Below are 19,294 nucleotides of genomic sequence, written 5' to 3'. Positions count from 1 at the left end.
TGTTAAGGAGTGGAGAGTGAGATAGCTAGTGGTGAGCTAGGAGAAGATAGCTTTCAAGAAAGACAGACACTTGGCCACATGAAACCACAACTATTATAGAAAAAGACATTAACTATAAGCAGTAGTGGTCCTCCAAGCCACACAGACACTCGCCACAGAGAGAAACATATATTCGCCAAACTATATTCATGGCAAGGACAAAGGACATCGCTGGGTCGTGCTCTACACATAATACAAGAGGTATGACTATTAGTTAAATAGAAACTGAACATTTGAGTTATATCACTATCACATGGAATCAATTTGGCGTCTATTAAGAATACATGCCAATATTTCATGGCTTCACATTAAACACTGCAGCTAGCATTATGTATAAAACCATACCAGAGGAAAAAAACTGTGAAGCCTTACCAGAAGAAAAATGCATGCCAATAAGTGAAGAAAAATGCTTGGACTCATATAGCCAACAAGGCTTGTATTGCAATCAGTATAGATCTGTAGTAGGCACCGCAGCCATTACGGTATAAATTACACAGAAATAAACACAATAAACATCAATTGCACAGTTTACAGAAATAAACAATCTCTTGCTCTAAAAGTTAGAAAGGTAAGTGTCGAATATGGTGATTAAAAGTAAATTTATGTACAAAAACTTTTTCATCACCCGTGCAACGCCGAGTATCCATTTAGTATATTTATAAATCTTAGTGTCTGTCGTTCACCTGTTTGTCCAGTCAGAGCTGAACAAACTGGGCAGTCAAGGCAGACATCTAAATTGGGAATAATTAACCTTTAAAATATGAGTAGAAACATCATTTTTACGTTGCACAATCTGCTGAATCGACCAATCAGCTCCGTAGATACTAATGCATATAACGTACTGTTATATGCAGTTGCTTTGATAGCAATTACGCCTTTAATATGTTTCCGTCTGCTGCAGCAAATGTTTAATACATTTACGCACATTTCTTTCTATCATGGATTGCATAATTCATTACGATAAAGTATCACGTTCTAATAAGCTCTATTAAATAAATAACCCGTGGTCGAACGTTTTTGAGAGTTTAATAGCGCCATCTACAAAAAATGAATTTCAATTAAAGTCATCTCAATAACCTGAGACAGGGAATACATGTACATGTATTTTGTTTTCGTAAAAACAATCCCCGCAAGTGTCATTTAATACACGCGAAAATACATGTTTCGCTACGAAATAATCTACTATTTTACGGTGACAAGCCTATGTTCTGCGAGCGTATGGGCAGCTCGCAAAAACCGTATCGCAAACACTTGCATCGCTAAGGAACCTGCCCCGAAAACGACTGCGGGTACCATTGAACTTAAAACCCCGGGAATGGCAATCACGTGACTTTTACGTTGATAATAATACGTAACGTGTGCGCCATATTGGAGAGCTAATCGGATGCTAGTTCCGTTTCTAAACAAACGGTGAAAAATGACAGAAATGTACATGTTGAATAGTTATTTTCCAGCTGGGTGTTAATGAAAGCTACTCCTACACAACGTTTAGAGTGCCCTGATAGAAGAAAACCTATATATAACATATGGAGTGAGATATATCAAATAATAAGTAGATGTATAATAGATTTTCGTGGACCATGTTACTCATACAAACTGTTGTATTACAAATGCATAAACCCAGCAAATGATATATTCAGGCAAATAACAACTGTTCCATTATATTAGAATTTATATTACATATGCATAAATGCATATGGAAAAACTTAGCACATGAAGTATTTCGATAAAAACAACACATAGGTATGCTGCCAAAACAGAAACTTTCAAGATTTAAGTGATAATAGCTTATGAATGCATGATATGTATAATACAGTATCTGTAAAAGATGGAATGAACTACTACAACAACTAAACGGAAATTCAAAACCATTGTAATAGAGAATAATCAAAATAATGCAAACAAGGAAATGCAGGAATTAGTGTAATCAGATGATTAAACTTATACATACACGTTACAGAAACTGTGTAAAAGGAGATTTGTATAGAAGTGGATATTGAGCCAAGGTGCATCAGTTTCTTAGAACTAAATTAGATTAGAAATAACAGCACAACAACAGTTGCAGATGAATATTACAGTGATTATATTGTTACTGGCCTATAAAAAGTACTACTTTAGTATTGTATGCCACAACGATGCACCTTGCAGCTTGAGTGTAGGATTTTAGCATAATGATGCAGTCGGAGATCATAAAACGACTGAATAAGGTTTTTCATCAATGATGCAGTGGTTGGATATGCCATCTGCCGTATCCGTAAGGTGTTTCCCAAAGCATAACACATCACTAGATCTTACACTACTGATAAAATACACCACACAATGGAGTGGATCTGGCTTTGTATGAATACGAAAGTATTGATCTGCAACTAGCGGGATCCTGATGACATCGTCTGATGGACGCACCAATCCTCCATTGTTTTGTAGCTTGAGTAGAGTTTGAGTAGAGTATAGAGATGTCGGTACTGGATACTTGACTTAGTGGTAACCAGCAACTGACGGCCAATGTCACGACAGCACTTTAGTTAGCTTTTGCGCAATGTAGCCAGCTATATAGACTATACTGTTACCTATAACAGAAATTTGACATCTGAAATCATTGAGTTCCACAAACTGATCAACTTCTGGAGTAGCCTGTATGATGAGAATCTCGTTTTGAGCAGTAACATTACCTGTCGTACTAGCATCTGATTCTGCACCACATTTGCTGATAAGTTTGCGAAGGTAGCCTTAAACTGAGTAACAGTAGGATTATTATTCCAACCCTCTAAACAAAAGCATCAATTATAACAATTACATAAAATCAACAAAAATGAATGTCTTATTCACATAAACATAGTACCCTTAATAAACAACAATACAACTAATAAAATAAATGAAAATAAAACAGCTCAAAATGCTACCATATCGCTATGTAAAATGAAAATGTGGCAATTTTCACTGGAAGTCATTCACACCCATCTTAGGCATAAAGCTTAATGGTTGACTTGCAACAAAATTCACATTACCGTTATTTGATATGAAAAGATTCACCATGTCTTACCCTGTTGTGTTGTAGACAGGGTTGTTAAAAATCGATGATTTTTTTTAAATAAAAAAAAATCGATTTCTATTGTTTTATTTGATTTTTTTTATTTAAATCGATTTTTTTTGTTCCAAAAAGATGTTTTGTGTTCTAAATTGCAAGTTATTGCTATCAATTTGGAATTTATGATTTGCAGGAGTATTATGTAGTTTAATTACAACAACTAGGAAATGAAAAAAAACATTTACACAGTTAACACACGATAAAAAGGACAGCATAATTTATGCGTTGGACATTAAATCCCAGAAACGAAGATGAAGAATCACAGAGAACAGATCACACAACTGCTAAGCTGCAGACATATTCATAGGCACTTGCTGTGGCAGCTGTCACTGTTTTGGGCGCTGTTTGAGGTTTCTAAATTTTTTTTAGATATAGCTACTTTAAGTTGAGCAACCTTGCAGCACTGTGCTTGACAATATGGTTTTAAATTCAATCATTGAAAGGTATCATTCAACATTGAAAAATATTACCTTTAAATGACTTCAGTCGAACGTTTTAACCTGCTGTCAAAACATGGATCATTGAAATGTTCGTTGCAGATAAGTGCTCAAGGATCAGGCTTATTCACTCTTCTGCGGTTGCGATACCATTGTAAATAACGAGAGTTCTCAGTTGCTTTGTTTGGAAATCTAAAAATTAAAATGAAACTGTAGTAGTTAGTTAGCAACAGTAGTAATAACAATAGTATTATTACTCTTATCTCCTTACTGCTAGCTAGATCCAGGTACAACAATAAATAATATTATAAGCACGACAAACACTTCCTTCAAATATACAATTCCTAACTCGTACACTCAGTAGTGACACTGATCGACTCTCACTCACCCAGTGACTAGTGTAGTAGAACTAACTAGTGGCAGTACTAACTAGTAGTAGCACAACTATTAGTAGTCGTAGACTTGAGCAATAGTAATAGAACTAGTAGTAGAAGTGACTCACTTGTGAAATGTCATGCCTTTTCCTTTAAAAGTCCATTCTTGTGGTCTTTGCAGTTCATGGAATAGCAATAGCACTGTGCACCTACACCCTTATCTCTCGTACATAAATTATTAGTAGCAATCTCAGTAGTCTGTTCCTTTGATTGAGCGGTGTATTCGTGACCTTCCATAGCTGTTAAATCTGAAATTAGATTTCTTTCTCACATTGAACACAATGAAATTAACTTGAACATTAACTGATAATGGCAATTCGGCCGGATTTCCGTACTCGCAAATGACCTTTGCCCTTCCAGGGGTTTTTAGTTCAACCCCCTAAAAACGTACTTTCTAAAATTAGAAACGTCTAAATCACTGAAATATACTACCCCTGGAAAAGCCAAGGTCATCTATCTGCATATCAATTTGAGCGCCATCTTGGTTCATGCTACATAGTCACGCTCCTTTTTATAGTAACCTAGCAACATTGTACAACATTTAAGCTGAATGAGCTTGTGGGTGCTTTTATCTATGTATCTCCAACCTTAATCAACCTATATATCAGAGTGAATATAATATCTACATATTCATTCAACCTATATATCAAAGTCAAGCTAGCTAGGATCTACAGATTCTAGGCTATAAGTTTTTGTTGTAGATGGCTATTGGCATGGTTAAAATTGACTAAAATCTTGCAACTTACATTGCTTTGTTTGAAAAGTGGTTGGATTGGCCTCGAGCCTAAATTAGCTTTAGCTATTGCGCCAGTAGGTCCCCACACTCAATATATCTTGATTTGTGTTATATTTATAGGTGTTATTCGATGATATAGACCAAAAGCGAACTATAAATTTTAACTACAGTATGCTTGACCACAAAATTTATTTTGATTTAGAAAATAAATGATTTATGCATAAAAAACTAATGAACCACATGCTCTGATGATCTTAATATAACGTCTAATAGCATTATAGTATATATAAATTAGATAATAGATTGAACTACTACATGCCAGCAAACTGTACAATATGTATGCATATATATATATAGAGAAGTCTTACAAATAAATACTAACTTAAACCGGCTATAGACAATTTATGTCACAGCGACATAACAGTTCACTGTTCTCTAAATAATATGTTTTTGCAGCATTATGTCTGATGTTCACTTTTATGTAAATCTAGGTGTCTTAAATTGGCAAAGTGGTGCTGTCTTAAATCAAAGTTTCAACCACTAAAGCTAGTACTGAAAAATGATGATTATCAATTCCTACGAAAGTGTCAGTACAACGTTGCTTTAATTCAAAGCATGAAATCTCTTCTTTTACACACTTCAGAATCTTGAGATATTTCAAACAGTGATTTGCTGATGTAGCCGCCTTCAGATGCTTTTCGGTGCGAAGAACAGTTGTTACAACACCATCAGAGAGAGAAATCAAGCCACCGTTTTTCTTAACTCTTAACAGAACATGAATATTATCATATTTGCTAACTTCCTTAGACTGAATTAGGGAGAGTCTACATGGCTCACAACTCAACTTTTTAAGCAGTTTTCTGACAAGCCAACCAGATAAATATACAGCATATGTTAGCAAGAACAGGATGTGATGTAATGTTTAGCATTCCTTCGAGAAGCATAGTTTGTCTGTCAATAATATCTTCAACATAATCCTCACTACCAACAGTTGGTGGCACATAGGTAGTAACAGCTTGTAACAATGCAGTGTCATCCATAGATCTGACATTACTAGTAGCTCCTGGTGTAACACCACATCTTGTAACCAAGCGCCTAAAGATATGCTGCAACTGTTCTACTGATGGGTTGTTGTTCCAGCCTCCTAAAATAATAACAGTTAACCTTTGTTGCAATTGGAAATAAAATGGGGATGGTGCTAAAATATGGACTGAATAATAATGATGTCTAAAAGAAAATTGTTAGGCAGTCAAGGTATCAGCCAAAATGTCCCCATTACGATCAAACATACCAAGAAAATAAATTCATATTTTCTTGGTATGTTTGCATATTCTTGGATATTTTCTTGGTATCCACGAGCAATATTATGGTGTCCAGCAATATATGAATAGATTATATTTAGATTTTGGCGCCCATTATCTTGAAGTTTGGTGATATCATTTTTTGTATCATCCTTGATTTGGCCCACTTGATCTATTTTGCTTGAAAGCAGCCTGTGGTCTGAAAAGCTATACATAGCAGGTAAAATCACATACTGCAAAGCATAATATGTGCGTTTTCAGCTATACTTGTATGAGATGAATTAACAAGTACTGTACTACATACCACACTTCCGCACAGCATTAAAGAACAGCTCTAGATTTGACCAGTTTTATCGATCATAGACTCATTGAAGTGGGCACTACTTAGAGTTGCATTTTTGCTGGGAATCTCCTGCCGCCTGGAAACAGTCCACCAAGTATGCCATCTTTCTGGCTCTTTCTCTTTACTCGAAAACCTGATGGTAAGAAGACTAGGTAATCAAACTATTAGAAACATACAGATTAGGATGTGTGGTCTTTTAGTCAGTTATAATTAGGAGAAACTTTTATTGACAAAGAAAAAACTGAAAGATTGACTTTCAACCTTTCAGAAAAATGTACCTTTGATCCTCAGGATGTTTTTTGTTTTGAAACATCCTTATCAACTAACAGAAGTTTAATTTATTAAAAACTTGCTCTAGTGATAATGATAAGAATTGCAGTTACAATCAGACCTGTCAACCCAAGAGTGGGGCAATGCGTGAGAGTTGGTTTTGGGGCAATTGATGTATCAATGGTCGTATATATAAAATTGTGGAAATGGGGCAAAAATCTCACGCATTTTCATTTTTTCTTTGGGGTGATTGCGTGAGTCTCACGCCCAATACGTGAGAGTTGGCAGGTATGGTTACAATGTACTAACAATGTTTGTTCCATGTAACTGGCACTCCTGATCTATGAGAACAGTGACTGTTATTATTTGAATTTAGCAGCATCAGTACTGACCTACTTTGTCTCCAACTTCAGCCAAGATGAATCAACTAGCAGTACAAATTAATTCTAGTAAAAACAGTCAATGATAGTGGTGTGTAAAATAATAAAATCAGGTAAAGGTTCACTAAAGGCTGGCTGTGAGTAGTAACAGAAACAAGCTACTAACCAGCTACTAGCAAGCTTCCAACCAGCTACTAGCAAGCTTCCAACCAGCTACTAGCAAGCTACTACTAACTAGCTACTAGCAAGCTACTACTAACCAGCTACTAGCAAGCTACTACTAACCAGCTACTAGCAAGCTACTACTAACCAGCTACTAGCAAGCTACTACTAACCAGCTACTAGCAAGCTACTACTAACCAGCTACTAGCAAGCTACTACTAACCAGCTACGAGCAAGCTTCTATCCAGCTACGAGCAAGCTTCTAACCAGCTACGAGCAAGCTTCTAACCAACTACGAGCAAGCTTCTAACCAACTACGAGCAAGCTTCTAACCAGCTACGAGCAAGCTTCTAACCAGCTACCAGCAAGCTTCTAACCATCTGCTGGCAAGCTTTTTAACAGCTACTGCAGCTGTACTAGTGCTACTAATGCAGGAATAAAACGCTAAACTCACCTGTGAAATGATATATCATTAACCCTCTGTGTTTCAGGGTTGTCGTAGTAGTAGCAATTGATGGCAAAACACTGATTTCCAGCAGATAAATGAGTTTTTTTCTTGGGATAACTATGATCCGCCATTTCACTAATTACAGCGGGAAGCCCATGTAGCAGTAATCAAAATGGCGCTCAAATTGTTGCACGGAGGTTCATTGGTTTAGATAGGCCAATGCCATTCCAGGGGTAGTATAATTCAGTGGTCTGCACACCATTTATTAACCACTATGCTTGCGAGTCACACAAATGAAAATATTGTTCGTGAAGTTTAATTAACGTCTGCGCAAAAACTTTATACAACATAGAAGTTGAACTCGCACTTGCAACTATAGACACGTCCAAAGATGACATCTATAGCACTACAGTGGCCTACAGTGTAATTATAAAAATAATTATTTAGAACGGCCAGACTGGTAATTAGTAGAAACCTGCAACTCTGGTACACTTTCCGCGTGGAATCATTCTGACTCTCTCACACATTACGAGATAAAACAATTAACAAAAGCCTGCTACGGTAAAGTAATTTACAGCCTATAAAGCAACAAACTACCGGCTACACTGCGCAAATAGTTTTCATCAACATTTCTGACGCTACTATAACAACATCGGTGAACAGAAAGTTAAACAACTCATTGACCTGGATATGAAACCTGATTAAATACACTTTGTTCCCAGTTTGTCGACAATTAAGTAGTAGCTAAGATCTTGCTAGCACATTTCTTCATCACGAAAATATTGGCGACTTTTTCCACAAGCTTAAGGTCTCACTAGCGTACAAAAACAATTATTATAGGCAATTCTCTAAGTCAAAGAATGACATCAACAAATAGGAAGTATTACCAATAATAATAATAGGTATTATTAGTTCCTCTGCTCTCTGTACATATGTAAATATAAATTGAACTTCGTTGACCATTAGACTTCTATACAGATATTCTTTCAGCCATGTCTACAGTTATATGTATATAAAACTTTACACTCAATCCCAGATAGAAAAATAATATTACCGCGGTGTAGATTCACCTGTAAAAATCCAAATCACTACACCGTAAACATTAAATTAATTACAAGGCTATTGAGTAACTCATTATGATTCTAACATCAAGAAGTTTCTGTACAAGTCAGAAAAATACAGATATAGAGAAGTGGCGAGAATATTTACAAGTAAAATAAAAACTACGGCATTTTTCTTAAGTCAGGGATGTATAACTGCACTCCGCGTACACTAACCTTGTGCAAAGAGACTTCAAAATCAGAAGCCTATAGGCTAAAAGGTAAAACTGTAAATATGAAGATAGTAAGGATTGCCATATTTAGGAAGAGGATCTTGTTGAAAATAATTCGTGAAAATATTGCCAATCAAAGTTCCCTCAACTTCTTTTTGCTCCCACAAAATAATACTATATAGAAGAAAATAAACTACAGCTAGCTCCGTTCTTTCTTTTTCACAAGTCGTTTGCTGTGATTCTTCTGTATTATCTCCATAATTTTAGGTTTATGATTTTCGAGAATAGAGAACATAGATGACTTGGCCTCAAGTAGTTGATCTTTGGTTAGACTGCATCTTTGCTTGTTTGCCTAATAATATAAAACACTAGCTTAGAAAGAAACAAGACTGCGTTACAGTGATAAAGACTTGATAAAGCAGCAACTGTTCTCATTACCAGAAGTCCTCCGGTTACACCAACCTCGACCGACGCTGTTGCGAGGTGTTGGAAGTGACCTATGAAAATACTTAAACATTCAACATTTGCGTAGTTATATCTTAGTGTCATCAATGACATAAATGATGCAAACGATTGTAAACTAGGATCCATTGCACAGAGAGTTAATACGCATTGTGCTTTTGGTGGGGGAAGACAGTGATACAATATTTTGGTTGAACCTGGTAGTTCTCGCTCTGTCGCCTGCTTTAGTTTTTTTAATTTTTAACCTTCTTTATGACTCCAAAGTGCAAGGCAGATTCTTCTAATGCTAATGTATCAAAGAAAAACAGGCCTTCATCACAGAGGTGAAACTAAATCTTAACAGTATGGAGTAATTTATTCAACATGTTCCAACTTGAAAAAAAAAATTGAGTTACATCATGTTTTAGGGACAGAACAACGTCCATTGAAAGCTGAGGACCCCTGGAATCAAATGTGTCTGCAAAGCCTGGACCAGCTCATCAATATCTAGAACCGAGTTTGGTAATCCCTAAAAGTTAGAACCACACCTGTTAGTACCTAGATAAATGATTGTTTATTCTTGATCCATACTTGCCAATTCCCATATCCATATCTGTTAATCCCTGTATTCATACCACGCCTATGACCAATCTAAATTTTTGGATGCATCAGAGCTACCGAATGTTAGCAAAGGTGTCAGAAACATCCTTCAACTGAATAGATAACTTGATAGAATTATGTTCTCCCAATACCTACATTATATCACAGCTATTTTCACCATCTCTGGACAGCCAATAGTCAGTGCTGCCCATCACTTCAAGGCTGCTATGGGATAATGGTATCGGATACATACATACATGTACAAGTACTAAAAGAAACTATTATAAGAATTACAGTCAAACCGTGTTTGTAAAATTTTGCTGGTTGAGGATTATATTGTTACAACAATACAATAGTTTAAACTGTCTTTGGTCTCTCTCATAACAAAAGCCTAAAAAGACCAACTAATGACTTGGAGTTTGCTAATATTTCAGTGGTTTTAAAAGCCTGTGAGCCAATTTTTTTACCCGTATTCTAAATTAATTTACAAACAAGGCTTGAATGAATTATCATGCACAGGACAAAACATTGAGTGAGTGACTCATGTACTACAAGTTAAAAGTGTATACGGTATTTATATTATTACATACGGTATTTATATTATTACATTATTATTTACATTAATACATGTAACAAATGCAAAATGAGCCGTCTGAAAAAGTTTACACTGGATGCCTAACAGAAGCGCTTGTTACATCTAATAGGTAAAGAAACCATTTTAAAATGCATTATAAATGATATAGAAGTGCTTCAGGCAAAATCGAATTAGTCAGTAGAAGTAAACTTATCAAGTAGTTGGTCGATTAAATTCAAGCATATTTAAATTAAAACATATAGCATACAAACCGTTTCATTTACAAAACAACAGTCCTTGCTAGAGAAAGTGGTTAACAAGACTTGGTGAGATGTAATCTATGTAAAAATTTAAGATATGGACACAACTTTGTGAAAATATTTACAGCCAACCTTTGACTCACCGCCATCTCGACGTACGAATATGTTGACTGAGACAGTCTAGTAGTTTGCGAGAAGCAGGAGTAATGTGAAGAGAAGGCCTGAAGGAAATGGGTTAAAGCAATAGACTGGCTGTGATAATTGAAGATAAGATTTCAAAAAACGGTGAATATAAACTAATGATACACTTAATTACCATACTTATTCATGTATAAGAAGCATACATGTATAAGCTGCACCCTTATATTTGACATTGAAAAATTTTAACAGCACAAGTTTTTTAACATCGTTTATTCATTGCAATCTAGATCAAGTTTTTCTGAAGTGATATATTTACACTCTGCAGTTCTGTTTTTATATTCTTCCACAAATTCTACAACCTTCCGCTTAAAACCAGCTTCATAACATGGAATGTTGCCCTTTATAAGCTGTGACACCAAGCAAATGAAATGTTTGTTGTTGACACGTTTTAATCACATGTAATGTAACATCATAGCAACAAGCAAAGGCATATTTAATTAACAACGTACATCAAGTGGAATAGTTCGTAGGAACTGATTGTAAAAAAATAGCTCCAAAAACTTTATTCATGTATGAGTCACATCCGACTTTACAGGCAATATTTTGGTGCAGAAAATGTAACTTATACTCAAATAAATACATGAGGTTATTTTAATTTAATAATTTGATGTACTTAAATCAAAATACTGACACAAGGTTTTGGGACCGTGCAATGAATTACTGTGTCCGGTGTACAAATAAAGTCCAAAGTTTGGTTTAAAAATCCTGGTTTTGACATGTACCTGCCGTGTAAGTCGACCACCTTCTTTTGCTCAAATAGTTAGATCGCTAGTAGTTCCGTCGGCATCAAATGCAGGTGATGCGTAGCAGAACAAATGACATTAAAAAACGCCTGCTTTGTTGTGTCGCCGACAATACAAACAACCATTAACAGACGAATGAGAGAAGACAGTTTTGGTGAAGATCAAAAGGCATGAAGAACAATAATACACCATCATATTGGCCCGCCTTGCCAATAGAACCAAGTTGCCACATTTGGTAATATACCCTAGGACACTTATATTTCACTAGTATTTAGTTTCGTGAGTAGCTCACAGAGTAAAATTTCAAAGCAACTTAATTTCGCAGCTCTGATGAGTGCGAAAATATAGTGATGTGAAAATAAATGCAGTTGAACAAACATAATTAGATCCCTCAGGTTCAGTTCACCGATAAAAAAAAATTTCAATTTGCGACTAGTTTGTAATTGTGAACCGCAGGTAGAATGGTATGGGCAAGGTCGATAATGCAATTTGATCGCTTGCTGCCATTTGTTTCTTGGACTATCAACAGGCCCGTTTTCACTGGGGCAGCTGGCCGGCCCCAACTTTTTGGGAATTTTTTACGGTAAGTACAGTCCAACTCGGATAACTCGCCCTCAGATAAAATGTAACATTTCATCTCAAACACAAGGTCAACTCAAACGGATTTGTATGGTCAGTTCCAACGCAATGATAAATTCCTTCAGATAACTCGACCTCAACATCATTTATTCGAAAAGTTATTTGCCCAACGGCCATGGACGCGGTTTTTATCGCTGTAAAATATCACTTCATTCCAAGCCATAGAGACAAACATCAACTTCTAGTAGTTCTTAGGCATCATTATTATCATCATCAGAGGCAAAATATTTTTGTTAACGACTTTTATAAAGGTTTGCAGAAGATTAGGTTTTATCAAACACCCGCTTGGCCATGTCCCATCGAAAGCGTAAAAGCCTCCGAATGAACTTAAAATAAAATCCGCAAAATTGATCTTTGTTGAAACGCTCAAAAGAAAAAGATGTCTTTTTTCTGAGCGTTTTAACTGCGGTCATGTTTTGCCTATTTTAATTTAAAAACGTCTCGTCAGTCACATCACTTAAAACAAAACAAATCTCAAAAAATTACATGTTATTGAAGAGGTGTCAGTGGTGAATCCAAACCTTTCCAGAGCCATGCTGCTTGTGTAGTACTGCGAGTGTCAGTGTGTCTTATTTTCTTTAAACACACGGTGCTCACTGCATTGATTGATGTCCCCAGCAAACGATAACGCTACTAATGCGTGTGCATTGGCATCAAATTCCTATCATTATAAATCATTCTTAATGGGAAAATAATCATAATTAATTGCAAAATAATAACGTAATAAATTTTGACAGTCAAATTATTTTGTTGGTTTATATTTTAACAATGCTATAGTGGTCGTTGAAAACGTTAAAATAAATGTCGTTATAAAATTCCATTCTACAGTAACAATGAACAAAGCTATTTAGTTTCGCTTTTTCGCTCGTTAGTTATGATAGTTTAGTTTCGCACATGAAACATTCGCGAGAGGATGACACCGCGAAAACGCGAAAGTTAGATGCCGCGAATACATAAGTGTTCTAGGGTATACGTTTTTAACAGAAAATCAATGCTGCAAGACAGATTTCTGTCAGGAATTGAGATGCATGTAAAATAAAAAAATGAATGGATGATAGTGGATGTGACAAATGGATTACCAAAGTGTAGGCTTGCAGGCGGGTACCACAAAAAGTGTGATAGTGGATGTGACAAATGGATTACCAAAGTGTAGGCTTGCAGACAGGTACCACAAAAGGATGATAGTGGATGTGACAAACGGATTACCAAAGTGTAGGCTTGCAGGCGGGTACCACAAAAAGGATGATAGTGGATGTGACAAATGGATTACCAAAAAGTAGGCTTGCAGACAGGTACCACAAAAAGGATGATAGTGGATGTGACAAACGGATTACCAAAGTGTAGGCTTGCAGGCGGGTACCACAAAAAGGATGATAGTGGATGTGACAAATGGATTACCAAAAAGTAGGCTTGCAGACAGGTACCACAAAAAGGATGATAGTGGATGTGACAAACGGATTACCAAAGTGTAGGCTTGCAGGCGGGTACCACAAAAAGGATGATAGTGGATGTGACAAATGGATTACCAAAGTGTAGGCTTGCAGGCGGGTACCACAAAAAAATAATTCAGTTCAAAAAAAACGTTATTCCAGAAGAAAATTCTAGCAATAACAATTTGAATGGTGAAGAATGGGACTTGACATTTGATCCATCTCATGTTGAGTAGGATTACTAGTATTTCACTATTTTATAAATGAATCTCTACATGTCATATCATGTAATTTTGATTTGCAAGTTTTTTGAAGTTGAATTTTACTAGAATTTGTGTCATAAAAACTGTGACCCCCGTTCAAGTCGAGGATGAATTTTTATGTTGAAATTTTGTGTCGAATGTTTGACTCAAACATAGGAGTTTACGGTAAATGAAATACAAGCAGAATGTATACTCATAAGAAACTTTACTCTAACATACATAACATACAGCGATATTGACAAAAGAAGAAAGTAAAAGAATGGAGTAGCTGCGTATTCGAAGGTTGGACTATAAATTAAAACCAACTAAGATAACTTTTGCCAACTTACGAATTATTCTTTAAATTTCTACATGTTGTATTGATCAGCCTATAATGCTACTTTAATCAAGAAGTTAAGGATATTCTCTGTTTTTAACAGCCAGCTGAGGGGGCTCTTAAGCCGCTTCAATAAAAGTACATGCCCTACAATACCCACATGGCCATAAAGCACCGGAAAATGACATACAACTCTCTGAAATGCTTAGCTGATTTTATACTTGTAGGAAAGTGCAATAATACATTATAGTGATTGAATTACAGGATATAGCTTGTTAGCCTCACCTGAGCAAGTTCATTCAGCTGCAATAAATCAGGATGTTTGTCCTTGACCTTTCCAGGCAAAAGTTTCTGCAACTTATTCATCCTTTCACATAGCCGGTGTTCAATATCAATCTAACAACGGAGAAAAGCTGAACATGAAAAAAAATAAAAACTTCCTGGTAAACACAGAAAAATCGGTTTGTGAAAAAAGGCTAAGCCTATAAAGAAGTACAGTAGCAAAATCTGAATCATTTCGGTTATTCCATAGATTTAACTGTTTCAGTTGGGGACATTAAGCAAGAAATCTCATAAGGAAACTGAGAAATCATCTTTTCTCTAGAACATAGGTGTCAAACTCCAGCTCACAGCTCAAATATATATCACCCAGGATGAGGAATAATGATAGAATCTGCCGCATGTATTGCTAACACTACATATCCCAGAATGCTCGTCTTTCAATCAGGAGTGAATCTATTAACCTTCTAACATTTATTAAAGATGTGATTGCGTCAAAAAATTCAATCAAATGAAATTAAGATCAATCAAAGACTAAAACATCGGCCACAATTTGATGCCATTTTTGACTTTGTAGACTAACCCTGTCTAGAGAGACGTGTATTTGAATGAGATAATTTTTTGAAACGCTCAGATTCGAGCAGGTGCTTTATTCGTGATGTATGTAGTGAACGTTTATGAAAAGAGTCCACAAGCGATAAATATAAGATCTCTTCTTTAGCCAATCAGAGCACAAATTTTTTTATATAAGTCATAATAAATGTTATTGCTTGAAAAACGCGTTGCTTGTTTTTTCGACGATTCTCGGCGTTAGAGATTTTACTCAATTAGTTCGCGCATCCACATCGTTATTTAACTTACTCAATTAATTGACATCGTTAATCTACTGAATCACTGCATCAACATGTTTTATTGACGTTTTATCGACGTACAACAGAATTGTAACAATGCTTCCAGTTCCAGCGAAGGTGACTCGACTCAGTTTTCTGAGCATCACGTGGTTAAAGATTGCGGCAGACAGCTTATGGTTAGAGTTGACAGGCGTCAGCAGCGTTATGCTGCAAAGAAAGATAGGAGAATGGGGATAAATTAATCTTTAACTTTGAGTCTCCTATATAGTGTATATATATATACTAAACTAAAGGTAATAATTTTAGTACTTATAAATACATTCACTAATTGATAGAACTTTGACTTTACTATCACGAATCGTTTCATAACTTGTTTATCATTTCACCTAGCTATAAAACTTGCTTCTAATTTTTGCTGGCAGTTTTAGCTTGTAAATTTGCTTTATGATTAGCATTTATGTTCACTTCCCACTTGTAGAAAGTGAAGAAAATGGATTGATCAATATTCACCTTCAGCTCCCTGAAACAAAGCTTCGAATTGTTGCCTTGACATACTTATGCTTTTGTTAAACATTTGTTCATTTTGTGATTATAAACTCAATCTAATTCCCAAATTGAAAGCTTTCAATAGATACGCATTAGAATGACACATCTATGTATGACATATATTTATTACACTTGTTTTATTGAGTACAGGATGTTTATATGGCACCATCAGTGGGGCAGTTGTGTCAGTGTTGAAACTGCCATACACGGGAAAGAGAGATATGAATGTGTGCTGCACAAACCACGATATGTGGCATTCTGTTTCTCATACTAGTCTCGAGTGTGTTGCAGAAGTGCAAGAGATTACAGACCTTATAAAACCAGATCCATTGAAAGTGGCCTTTCATAACTACCGACACTACCATGGTAATTTCTGTAGCTAATTGTATTTTTATTGCTGCAAATCTTTCTACATGTCATTTGTTCTAGATGTCACTTGAATGTCACTTTCAAGTGACATTCAATAAGTTATCTAAAAATAATAAGTTCAATACACTGTATTTTGTTAGTGCCCAAGTATTCAGATGCAAATTGTCTGAAACCATCTGAAAGGCTTATAGAGGAAATCGCGCGCCTACTGTAACAGATCATTAGTATTTTAGACATACCCACAGGGACGTATAAGAACGGAGTCGTTATCACTACCACCAAACCGCCAACAAACCGCCAACCAGGTGCAAGAATGACTTTATTAACCCTATGCCAGAATTGGTGGGTTAATTGATTTCAAAGAAATTGACGTTTTGCATTCACTATTTTGGCCAACTCAAAAACCATTTGTTTTGTACTTTAATCAACTAATCAAATATGACCAGTAATTTTGTTTCCCTAAATTGATACTAATAATGACTATATAACGTTGACTATACATGCCTTTTCAAATGATGCAGTTGGTTTCACCATATATTCGAACCATAGATATATAAACCTTTATATATCTATGATAGTTTATATATCTATGATTCGAACATATTCTTTTCAAAGATGTGGCTTGCTAATTTTATTAATAACTAGTTTCCGGTGTGGGTAGCAATAAGTTAACTCGACGACCTGATTACCATAGACCGGCAGAATCGTAGTCGGTACTCAGATGTTTGCACAGCATTTAGAGGAAACTATATGACAAATGTTTAATTTCCCTTATTTGAAGTGTTTGAAACATTTATAATAATGTATCTGTAGCTAGATTTAAAATTTTACTCTAGCAATCATGAGCAAACACAAAGATATATGCCAATAGAGCCGTGTAGGACTAGACTTTTATCGCAATAGCCAATGTGACTACGCGAGATAGAGACAGGCTGTTTCACTATATACATCATTTTGGGCAAGTCTGGGCACATATTTTTTTCTGAGCATTTTTACCGTGATATATTTTTGTCGATTTTAATCTTCAAATATCTTGACAATGAGATCACTTAAAACAAAAAACAACATCTCCACTAATAGAAAAAAATTGATTCTTTCTGTTAAAATCTCTGTTAAAATTTTCAAATGTCAATGCACCAGCTATGCAGATGCTTTTTGCGTTAGGAAGCACATACTGATACTAATTATTCTGGTCATTAAAAATTACTGAAACAAGAGAGGGTTGACAGGTGAACGAAGGCCTTCACCAGTATTGAGGTTTTATCAATTAAAGAGAATGAGCCCAGACATTAGTGAGCTAGAATCCAAGGAAAAGATGCCAGGTGTCTACAGGTGTCTACAGGTGTCTACAGGTGTCTAGCTTTCCACACATTGGAATAGATCAAAGTGCATCAAAATTGAGCAATAACTAATGTTGACTTTATACGCTTGTTTTGGCAATGCAAGGCACAGAGCATGAATGGCTATATTACATTAGCGTTACTTTGGACTGACTACAAGCAATTCTAAAGTAAGTCTCAAGTACATAGTCAAACTATTAAATGGCTGCACATACATTGAAGGATTTTATCACAAGATATCCGTTTAAAACTGTATTACATGATTCTGCAATATTATCGCAGGTAAAATTTAAACTAAAAAATTGTATATAAAAGTGTATGATCTACATTTAAATTTAGTTTAGGAAATAAATGACATCGATTGTTTTATATGAACTTTGATTTAAAATTCTATGTTACACCTATTTTACAAATATGCATTCTGTGTGGCATGATGGTTTTCCTTTACCATATTTTGTGTTGAACAGAATTTTGTAGCGTCACATAAAAAGGTTGCAAGTCTCAATTGAGATTTCTTACATATCAATATTGGCTCTCGACTTGGTCAATAGGTTGAATTTAGCTCACAACTTGGTGAATACAGTAGGCGCCCCTACAATGTCAATAATCCATTCCGGGAACATTTACGTTATAAGGATTTTACGTTATAAAAACAGCAACATACATGTAAATTGCCTAATCCGCTCCAAGATCTTTCAAACTCGCCCCTTTGATCATACAAAAAGGAAAAACTAGACTTAAATTTTTAAATTGTTGGCTGTACCGTAACTGCAGCATTATTGGTTAACTTTTCTCCTCTTGTCTGCTCAATTTCATTGGACTATGATTGCAGTAATTTGACAATAAGTTGATGAGGAGGAGCAGATCTTTGACGTTTATATACAACGATTTGTTAATTTTTTTAAACATCAAAGTCTATTCTGGAAATTAAAACTAACAACAAACATTTTATACGTCTACAATATTGCGAAACAAAAATAGACTTTACTACGGAAAGAGCGGTGTCTATCTGTACGTCGTTTATCTGTACCCAGAAGTCAAGGTTAGGATAAAAGATAACTTTCGGCGATACTCCAACTCATGACATTCAGATTGGTAGACCGATGCTGTAACACCTGCACCAATCGACCGCCTTTAGGTATTTATGAGCAATTACTCAATTAGACTATTTAAATGGGACACAATGCTGAGCTGTGATGTATTAGATTGCCCAGTCTAGTATACCCTACAGGATGAATTTATTCGCGGAGTTATATTTCGCGAAAATTGCCATTTCATGCATATTCGCGGATTAATTTATTCGTGGCTGAAAACTGTCACTCTCTATGAAGAGTTAACTCTAGTACGTCTAGCAATAGAGTTAACCCTACGCATGCGCACATTGAGTGTTTCGTTTCCTATTTAGCTTACAACTACACGTACGGGTCGATCGTGCTAAGCTATAAATTTTTTGCTGCGTTCAGAGGTTTTTACGAATATTCATAGATTTGGAGGCCTTTGATGAACCAACAATTTGTGGTAAGTAATGAGTTTT

General features: G+C 35.6%; 1 protein-coding gene and 1 long non-coding RNA gene across 2 annotated transcripts in view; both read right to left on the bottom strand.

Annotated features, from left to right (window-relative positions):
* Positions 1 to 1,744: 1,744 nt before the first annotated feature.
* On the bottom strand, positions 1,745 to 4,294 carry LOC137406322 (uncharacterized). Its single transcript, XR_010979850.1, has 3 exons — positions 4,064 to 4,294; positions 3,595 to 3,753; positions 1,745 to 2,606 (listed from the first exon to the last, which is right to left on the bottom strand). It is a non-coding gene; the product is annotated as an uncharacterized lncRNA (long non-coding RNA).
* A 4,241-nt stretch (positions 4,295 to 8,535) lies between these two features.
* The window catches only part of LOC137405910 (histone deacetylase complex subunit SAP130-like), a 37,517-nt gene continuing 26,758 nt past the window's right edge, over positions 8,536 to 19,294 (bottom strand). Inside the window, exons 16-17 of the mRNA XM_068092374.1 lie at positions 14,661 to 14,771; positions 8,536 to 9,260 (exon numbers count right to left, since the gene is read on the bottom strand). Of these exons, the coding sequence (XP_067948475.1) occupies positions 9,108 to 9,260; positions 14,661 to 14,771 (264 nt within the window). The 3' untranslated portion in view covers positions 8,536 to 9,107. The remainder of the gene's footprint in view (positions 9,261 to 14,660; positions 14,772 to 19,294) is intronic.

This window comes from Watersipora subatra, chromosome 10, assembly GCF_963576615.1.
Source record: "Watersipora subatra chromosome 10, tzWatSuba1.1, whole genome shotgun sequence".
Taxonomy (NCBI): Eukaryota; Metazoa; Bryozoa; class Gymnolaemata; order Cheilostomatida; family Watersiporidae; genus Watersipora; species Watersipora subatra.
The sequence above is the reverse complement of the archived record's forward strand: the minus strand, read 5'-3'. Positions and strand labels throughout refer to the sequence as shown.